The following is an 8683-nucleotide window of genomic DNA, read 5'->3' as shown; positions in this document are numbered from 1 at the left end:
TATATGGGGGTTTGGGGGGATATGGGTGGGGTTTGGGTTGATTTGGGAGGATATGGGGAGTTTGGGGGATATGGGAAGGTTTTGAGGTGATTTGGGATTATTTGTGGTGATATGGGGATTTGGGGGCATATGGGGAGGTTTTGGGTGTGATTTTGTGCATGGGAGGTTTTTGAGGTGATTTGTGAGATATAGAGGATGTTTGGGGGGATTAGTGGGTTTGGGGTGACATGGGGAGATTTGGGGGAATATGGGGAAGTTTGGGGGATGATTTAGGAGATATGGGGTGTTTGGAGTGATTTGGTGGGATATGTGTGGTTTTGGGGTGATATGGGTGTGTTTTGGGATGATTTGGGGGATTATGGGGGTTTTGGGGTGATATGTTGGCTATGGGACTATACGGGGAAATTTAGGGGTGATTTGGGGGAATATGGAGAGGTTTGCGGGTGATTTAGGAGGATATGGGGTGGTTTGGGGGTTATTGCGGGATAAGTGGTATTTCAGAAGGATCTGGGTGTTTTGCCATTAAAGGGGGGGTTGAGGGGATTTGGGGAGACAGGGGTATTTGGGGCTGTAAGGGCCTGTTTGGACTTTGTCTCAACATCGCTGCTTCGCCACCAGCACTCTTGGCCTTGGCGTCCCGTCTCTATGAAGGAGTACGCTTTGAAGGAGACGAATAGTCCCTGGCGAAACCGCAACATCCGCCCGAAGGTAGAACAGCAGCCTTGGCAGTGCCCGCCAAGCTGCGCCCGCACACGAGCTGGGTGAAGAGGACATCGCCGTGAGGAAGACGGGCAGAGGCTGAAGGCACCGCAGGCGACCCCTTGCCAGCAAGACCACTGTGCAGACCTGGGCGTGAGCGGAGGACCACGGGGTGGCACGTATTGCAGTGAGCTCCGTGGAAATGAGCGGACTTCTCGGAGAAGTCGTGGGGACGGCGACAATGAAAGGACCGCGTACTCCTCTCCCGGATGCGTGTTGCTTGTTGATGCTTTTAATGCTTGTTAACGGATGCCTGAGACTTTGGCGGAGCTTGGAGTGAGGAACATCATCACCTGCACCGAGGCCGAGCCGATAGAACATTGCTGGATCCCTGGTGGTGGTAATTGCATCTCTAGAGCTTTCTTGCTTAGGGATTCTGCCTTTTTCCTTTCTTTCTCTCTCTGTCTTATTGCTCTTATCAGTTGCTATGGAAAATAAAGTTCACAAGGTTGTGCGGCATCTGACCTCGTTTGTGTCTTAACCTCGCTCTTGGGATTGTTTAAGAACCCTCCCCGATATCGGATCAGGACACCGCTGGAGGTCACCGACAAACAGGGATCTGCGTTTTCTGCAGCCGCTGGCAGGGGATTTAGACCAGGGAGGGGAGGTGGTGTCCTCCAGCAGTTTTGCCAGAAATTACTTTTTGCTGACTGATAAAATACGGCAACGCTATGATCACAGAGGATTGCAAACCAGGCAAACCACATATCGTAGTCCAGCTGATGAATACGGAGTGAGCACAGCAATCAAATACTGCCTGCTGCTGTTCTGGTGGTGAGCACGGCTGAGTCAGCGTGGCGTGGGTTTGGGCGCAGGCAGTGACAGTCCATTGCTGCCTGTGACTGGCTGAGGCATCATTTAGACGACTCTCTCCTTTCTCCCTGCTCTACTCGGGCAGCGAGAGGTCTGTGTGCTGCCCGCACGAGTTACTGCAGCAGTACAAGTATCTCCGGGTGGATCAGGCTGGCGTGGCTCTGGGCGAAGTCGCCCCTCGGGTCCAAGGGCAGCTCCTGTCTGAGCACAGACGCTGGTCTGGAGCTGGGAGCTGCAGTGTTTGATGTGCTGCCTTTTCCTCGGGGAGATGCCAAAGAGTTGTTCTGCCGTGACAGCTGAATGCTGCCCTCTTGCCTCTGCAAAGGGTTAAATCCCCAGAGTGCCGGTGTCGGTGTGGGACTGGCAGCCCACTCTTGGCTGCGTGGAAGTGTCCTGGCCCTTCTGGAGATGCGCTGCTGCCAGCTGATGAGACAGGAGCTGTCACTGATGAACCGCAGCTCAGGGGCCACGTCCCAGGTTTCTGGTGTGATTTTGACGCCTTAACTGCTGTCGTTCTCATTCCTGGCCCCTCTGTTCCTGTTCCGCAGGGCTGATCTGCCTGGCCGCAGTCTGCGTTTCTGGTTCCACGCCCCTGCCAGCAGACAGGGCACGGAGAAAGGGCCCTCAGCGCCGGCTTGGCTGTGACCTCTCAGCTCTCTCCGAGGCGGGTGTCGTTTCCAGAGGGGTGGCAGGATACAGCTGTCCCTGCGCTTCGTGCTGACGTCGCCCGGGACATCCCCGCGGGGCAGAACGGCTTTCTGCCAGGGCTCTGGGCAGACTGGCAGGGCACCCAAATGTCCTGGTGGGTTGTGTGTGGCTGCAGGGCGGGGACGGCAGCACCCAGACACAGAACAGCTTGTGTGTTTTAAAGGGAGCTCCAGAAAGAGCGTCACGTGCCGGTGAACGCAGCGAGCGGAGCTCCCCCGGTTCGACAGCCGTCTGGGGGCGCCTGGCAATGAGAGACCCCAGAATGACACCCACCCCCAGCCCTGTCCCCTTCTCCCGCGCCCGCCGCAGCCGGGCCGTGGCTCAGGGAGTCCTCTGCTGCCAGGAGCTGCCCAGCCACGGCGGGAGAAACCTGAGCCCCCTCTGCACCCCGGGGCCGAGCAGACAGCGGGGGGCGGCGCTGGGCCCCTGACGCTGCCCCTGCTCAGCACCCCCGGGGTTTGAGGAGCCTCATCCACGCCGCGCTGGGCAGGACGAGCTCAGACAGTGCCGGGGAGAAACCGAACCCCCGCCCAGCGCCCCCCTGCCTGCGGCCCGGCCATCGCTGCTGGGGTGCGGGCAGCGCAGGCAGCGCGGGCAGGGGCGGGCAGCGCTGCAGCAGCCCCCGCAAAAGCCCACAAATTTTGCCCCAAAATTCTCTTTGGACCCCAGAATCCCCCAGTTTGGCCATAGAATGTTCTAGCAACTAAGCAGTGCCCAGTGAAAACCAGCCCAGCTCCCCAGTACAAGAGAGGATTTGGTGCTGGGACAAATGGCAACGTGCCAGCTCGGCGCACGGGAGCTTTTTTGTGCCCCGAGGTGTCTCAGGAGGGGCAGGATGGGCCCCAGCTTCCCTCCTCCTCCTTCTCTCCGGGCTGGGTGCGGGTATGCGGTCCTGGGGGCAGCGGCAGAGGCCGGGGGAGACCCTGCTCAGAACACTCAGGGGGGTCCCCGTGGGAAGGACGCTACGGAGTCCCAGCGGCTTGTGGCTCCAGCTTTATTTTAAAAAAATAATTATTGAAGTACAGCCCTTTTCCAGAGCTCTGGGAGGCTCATCAGAGCCAGCAGCACAGCGACCGCAGGCTCCATCTTGATGTTGGACTCTGCTCTATTGTCAGGACCGAGATGGTCTTGGCTGCCAGGGACCTGACGGAGGGTTCAGTGTCTTTCCCCAAGGGCAGGAGCGCTGCGAGAGAAGGGAGCAGAGCAGACGTGAGACCCCAGTGCCTGCAGGGACCCCCAGGATCCCCCTCCTGCCCATGCCAGCCCCATCCATCTTTTTCCCTGGCCAGGAGGAGCCGGTGAGAGAACCAGAGCGGCTGAAGCTGCTGCTCAGGAATGACCCGTGTGCCCCCGACACACAAAGGAGCTCAGGACTGGGCTAGACCACAGAGTCATTTTTTTGTTTGCCATATGATCTGGTCTAGAGTTGTGTGTGGCCTCAACGAGCCCGTGTATTGATCTGAGCATCCCAGTGTGGAGTCTGGACATCATCAGCCTCCTGGCAAGGGGCAGGACAGAGACGGCTGTCCTTCCCCCACAAATTCCCTTCCTTTCTGGTGAGAAAACAAAATTCCTCCCATTTCAAGACCTTACTAAAGAGATATGCTAACCTATGTGTTAAAGACACAAACAACTTTGTGAAACTGCTCTTGAGAAAACATTCTGAAACTACTCCTCTGCCCCCGGAGCGATTTCCTGGGGCGGGGCTGGGCACGGCAGCACCTGCCCGGGTTCTGTCCCCTACTCACCATCGCAGATGTGCCACAGCCTCTCCTGGCTGAGGATGCTCTGGCGCCGCGCAGCAAGACCTGGGGCACAGAACTAATGTCAGAGCTCTGCTCCCCCCGGGCAGGGCTGTCCCCTGGCAAGGACAGCTCCCGAGGGCTCTGGGACCCATCAAGACCCCCAGCGAGCCCCACCAGTGGGGACTGGGGCTGGGCGGCCAGAAATGGGTCCCTGGGGACTCACCGATGAACCTGATGGCCTCCTCTCGCACGGTGGCCTGAGGGTCCTTCAGGTAGGGCAGGCTCTGGAGCAGATATTCCTCCACCCTGCTCTTCCTGTGCGTTATCTGAGGGAGCACAAGGGCACGGGGCTGGTACGGACCCTCCACAGCAGTCCGGACCAGTCCCTCCTGCCAGCACCCCAGCTCCCTCCCAGGGACTCCCGTCTCCCAGCCAGGAGCCCCGTGGGGCTGGGGCCAGAGAGAGCCGCAGGCAGAGGGGGCTGGGGGTGCTGAGACCCCTCCATCCCACTGCCAGTGCCCAGCTGGGCCGGGCTCTCCTGGAGAAGAGCCCCTCGGGGCCGCGTGCTGGAGGCAGGGAAGGAGGGTGCAGCTGGAGCAGCGGGGCTGGGGCAGGGCGGCGATGCAGAGTGGCACAGCCCCCCTCCTGGCACGGCTGCAGCCCCCGTCCAGCCCGCCCCGGGGGTTTGGGGGGTGTCCTCACCAAGCACTCTCCGATCAGGGTTGTCTGCCCTGTCTTGGCCACGGAGCTGAGCCTCCTCCAGCCCAGGAACTTGGCAGAAGCATGGAGGGTGTCCCGGGAAGCCTGTGGAGAAGCAGAGGTTGGGAGATAGCACCAGAGCCCAGGGAAGGAGACCTGGCATCCTCCTGCTCTGGGCCCGGCTTTGAGCTGGGGGCACGGGGTGATCCCGGGACTGGCTCCCCCTTCATTCCTGGGGCCATCCCGCACTCTGGGAGCCGGCCCCGAGTGAGCAGGAAGTGTCTGTGCCAGGTTCTCTGGCCCTGCTCGTGCTGGGGCTGCAGGGACCCTTCCTGTGGGGCAGGGGGGTCCCCACCTCCCCTCCAGATCTGCAGCGCAGGGACCAGTGCAGCAGGACCCTGCGGTGACACACATTCCCATTGTCCCTCAGGCCCAGGCCACCCCCGTGGTGTCAGCACACCCTTCCCCGCGACACCAATTGCTGCTCACCGCACCTTGGCCACGCTCTCGATCTCCTCGTTGGTGTGCAGTAACAGTGGGAGCAGCACACTCTGCACGGTCTTCAACAGTTTTTTCTTGCTTCTCCCCACCACGGTCTTCATCATGTCTTGGAAGAGGCGGATGGAGAGCTCCCGCACGCGGCTGCACTCCTGGCAGGGAGGAGGACAGAGGGAGCTCAGTACCAGAAGCTCCTCGCCCACAGGCAGCAGGGGCGTTAGCGTGGCCGGGGGAGAGGAGCTGCTCTGGGGCCGGATCCTGAACGCAGGAGCCGTTGGCCAGACCTGCAGCTGCGGCTCAACGGCCCCGGAGCCCTGAAAGGCCACGGAAGAGGAGCGGGGAGGGGAAGAGCCCCAAAAGGCTACACAAGAGGAGAAAGGGGGGGAACCCTGCCCAAATGCTTCCCGCATGGCCACACTCAAGGGCAGCCATCTCGCAGCTATCGCCTCGGCTCAGGCTCCCATGGCAGACTTACATCATCGAAGAGGGGCAGGAGCTTCTCCGCCAGGCTCAGGAAGATGGGGTTGGCCTCTTCGCTCTCCATGTGACCCATGACGTTGATGAACAACACCAAAGCCTTGGTCTTGACATTGGCATTGGCATCTGTCAGGGTCTCCAGTATGTCAGGGAGCAGCACCGCGAGTTTTCTGGCCTGTACGAAACACACCGTTGCCTTTTTGTGATGCGGTGAAAGACCCCCCCACTGCCCCAGCCCCCACCTGCTGATATGGCTCCCCTTGCCGACCCCCCACTCACCATTTCAGGTGTTTTCGACAGCGTGTTGAGGCCCGTGAGCACCATCAAAAGCATCACCGGGCTGGGACGCCTCAGGTACCTCCGGGCTTTGTAGAGGGCAGCAAACTCCTCCGTGTCAATGTTAGCGCAGGCCAGGAGCTACAATGGAGACAGTGGTGAGAGACCAGCAGAGCTGCAGGGCTCCATCCCCAGCACCAGCATGGTCCATGGCAAGGGTCTCCTCTCCCCTTGAAGCCACCTCTGAGTCCCCACGTCTCTGACCCAGGAGCAGCAAGAGCCTTGACTCTGGTTTCTGCCCCTTCCAGGGGTCTCCAGGCTGCGGAGCTGGGCAGGGGGATGCAGGCAGGGGGGAGGGCAGAACGCTGCCTGTGCCGGGACAGGCTTGGTGGGGCCAAACCAGCATGGGGTGGGCCTGAGCGTGTGGCACGGGGGTCTGGCTGGTGCTGAGCAGGGGAAGGAGGAGGAGGAGGAGGAAGGCAGAGCGGTGGGTCTGGGCGTGGGTCACTCACCGCCAAGGGGTAGATGCAGGCGTCCTCCGTGGCAGAGCTGAACACCCTGCCCAGCCGCCAGTCCTGCAGCACGCCGAGCAGCTCCGACATGACTCTCCGCAGAGCCCAGCGCACGGAGACCAGCACCTCCCACATGGCCACGGCCGCCCTGCGGAGCCAGAGCCAACTCGGTCAGCAGAGCGGCCTCGGCACCTCCAGACCCCGGCCCTGCCCACCCTCTCATTTCGGGGTGCCCGCGGAGGCAGAGCAGGGTGAGGTTCTGTTCCCATGGGGCAGGGGTTCCGCTTGGGCCGGCTCTGGCTGAAGGGGGAAGCGTGGTGGGATGGAGAGCCCTGCTCCTCGGGGATATCCCACCCTTTTCTGTGGGTCTGGCAGCCAGACAGTCTCTGGGCCACTCTCCCCGAGGGGAACGAGCCCTCAAGGCTGTCAGGGCCGGTACCTGTCACACACTGGAGAGATGCCCAACAGGCTCCTGACCACCTCCCTGGGGCTCCACTCCATCAGCTGCAGCAGCAGTGAGTGCAGGCTGCGCCGGGCTGGCTCCGTGCGGATGTGCTCCACATTTCTGTGGATGTGTCTCAGGATTTCTGGCACCTGGAGGGGACACGGGTGAGGATGGTGCTGACGTTCCCACCCCTCCCTGATGCCTTGACCCGGCTTTGGGTGCCCGAGAGAGCCGCGTTAGGGCAGGAGGGAAGAACAAGTTTTAAGACGTCTTGACACAGAAGGACAATCCAGCCGCGGGGCACTTACATCCGTCAGCCAGGACACGGGGTCTGTCAGGGCCATGTCCACGATGTCACTGCCCATCTGCCTGTCGTGGGCATCGTCTGCCGTCAAGGCCGCGATGGCCACGAGGAGAACGTCCGTCTTCTGAGAAGGCCGGAAGTATTCGCCAAACACCTACAGGAGGAAGGACGGGGGAAGACGTGTCACGCTGAGCTCGGCTGAGCAGCTCGACCCAATCTGGGTCCCTTTGCTCGCACAAGCCGATGACACGGACAAGGGTCCCGGCGAGGGGGGAGCTCCTTACCGTTCCCATGTCACTGCAGTCAAGTAAAGAAAGCAACCAGGCACCCTCGGAATCCCATCCCGCTTCCTCTGGAATCTCCTCCAGCAGCGTCTCGTCTACACGGAAACACGGAGGAGTCGGTAAGACAACGGCCATCTTGGCCAACCAGCCTCCCAAGGGGTGAAAAGGGCTTGAAACGGGGAAACGGGGTCCTGGCATCGGCCCCCTCACTCACCGAGCCGCAGTGCCTGGACCATGGTCACCTCGTAGGGCTCCGGCAGAGAGCTGCTCTCCTGGGGAGCCGCGACCTCCTCCCAAACCACCCTGCGGCCGCTGCGGCGTCTCTCTGCCATCCTCAAAATGGTTGAGGGACAGTGGGGGTTCAGCTTTAGCTTTTTCAGGTTCAGCGCGACGGGAGAAGACGTGGGCTGTGCTCAGCAGTCTCCTCGCTGCGCTCCTGCCCTGTCCCTTCCCCGTCTTGTCAGGCACTGCGGGGCTGCGCTGCTCACATACGGTGCCGGGGGTGACACAGAGCGATGTCACAAAGGGGGTCACACTGTGACGCGTCACCCAGGCCGGCTGGGGCAGGATTCCGCTGTGCGGGGTGGGGACCCAGCTCTCCACCGGGCCATGACCCTCTGGGGTGCCCCCAGGCCCCCATCATGTCCCCTCAGCACCTTCCTGTACCCCGGCTGGTCCCAGAGGGTTCTCGCACCCCGGCACGGAGCCCGGGCCTTCCGCTCCGATCCGACAGAAACCCTCCAGCCTGCCCCGTCTCTCCCTGGCGGTCACCTGCGGCGTTTGCTCGCCCGTGTCCAGTCTCTCCCACACTGCCCGAGCAGCTTCATCTCGACAAGAGTTTCCCGGTGTTGGCTGCAGAGTTAATTTTCTCCAGCCGGGAGGGAGCACAGCCCCCGGGCTGTGTCTGGCGGCGGCGGGATCTCCCTTCTGTCGGGGTCCCTGGCCGGGAGCGGGCTGCTGGGCGGGGCGGGGTGAGCCGTCGCCTTGTGCATCACCCGGTTGTACCGACCCCCGCCTGCGGCCCGGCCATCGCTGCTGGGGTGCGGGCAGCGCAGGCAGCGCGGGCAGGGGCGGGCAGCGCTGCAGCAGCCCCCCCAAAAGCCCACAAATTTTGCCCCAAAATTCTCTTTGGACCCCAGAATCCCCCAGTTTGGCCATAGAAT

The 8683-nt window shown here is 61.7% G+C and overlaps 1 protein-coding gene across 1 annotated transcript; it reads right to left on the bottom strand.

Moving 5' to 3' along the window:
- Positions 1–3332: 3332 nt before the first annotated feature.
- On the bottom strand, positions 3333–8328 carry LOC113490714 (maestro heat-like repeat-containing protein family member 2A). Its single transcript, XM_026867296.1, has 13 exons — positions 8292–8328; positions 7735–7885; positions 7521–7615; positions 7241–7390; positions 6927–7081; positions 6488–6635; positions 5979–6116; positions 5698–5874; positions 5219–5374; positions 4728–4829; positions 4249–4351; positions 4029–4088; positions 3333–3463 (listed from the first exon to the last, which is right to left on the bottom strand). The coding sequence occupies exons 2-13, from the start codon at positions 7850–7852 to the stop codon at positions 3333–3335; spliced, it is 1533 nt and encodes a 510-aa protein (XP_026723097.1). The 5' UTR covers positions 7853–7885; positions 8292–8328.
- Positions 8329–8683: the final 355 nt, after the last annotated feature.

The sequence above is a fragment of the Athene cunicularia genome, unplaced genomic scaffold, assembly GCF_003259725.1.
Source record: "Athene cunicularia isolate RWA unplaced genomic scaffold, athCun1 SCF_23, whole genome shotgun sequence".
Taxonomy (NCBI): domain Eukaryota; kingdom Metazoa; phylum Chordata; class Aves; order Strigiformes; family Strigidae; genus Athene; species Athene cunicularia.
Note: the sequence above shows the minus strand (reverse complement) of the source record. Positions and strands in the feature narration are given on the sequence as shown.

What these genes read in the sequence shown, in the direction of transcription:
- LOC113490714 (XM_026867296.1), bottom strand. Translation starts at nt 7,852, where the DNA reads ATGGCAGAGAGACGCCGCAGCGGCCGCAGGGTGGTTTGGGAGGAGGTC. An exon ending in GGTCCAGGCACTGCGGCTCG is followed by an intron (nt 7,616 to 7,734) that starts GTGAGTGAGGGG and finishes GTTTCCGTGTAG; the next exon opens with ACGAGACGCTGCTGGAGGAG. An exon ending in AGATCGAGAGCGTGGCCAAG is followed by an intron (nt 4,830 to 5,218) that starts GTGCGGTGAGCA and finishes GCTTCTCCACAG; the next exon opens with GCTTCCCGGGACACCCTCCA.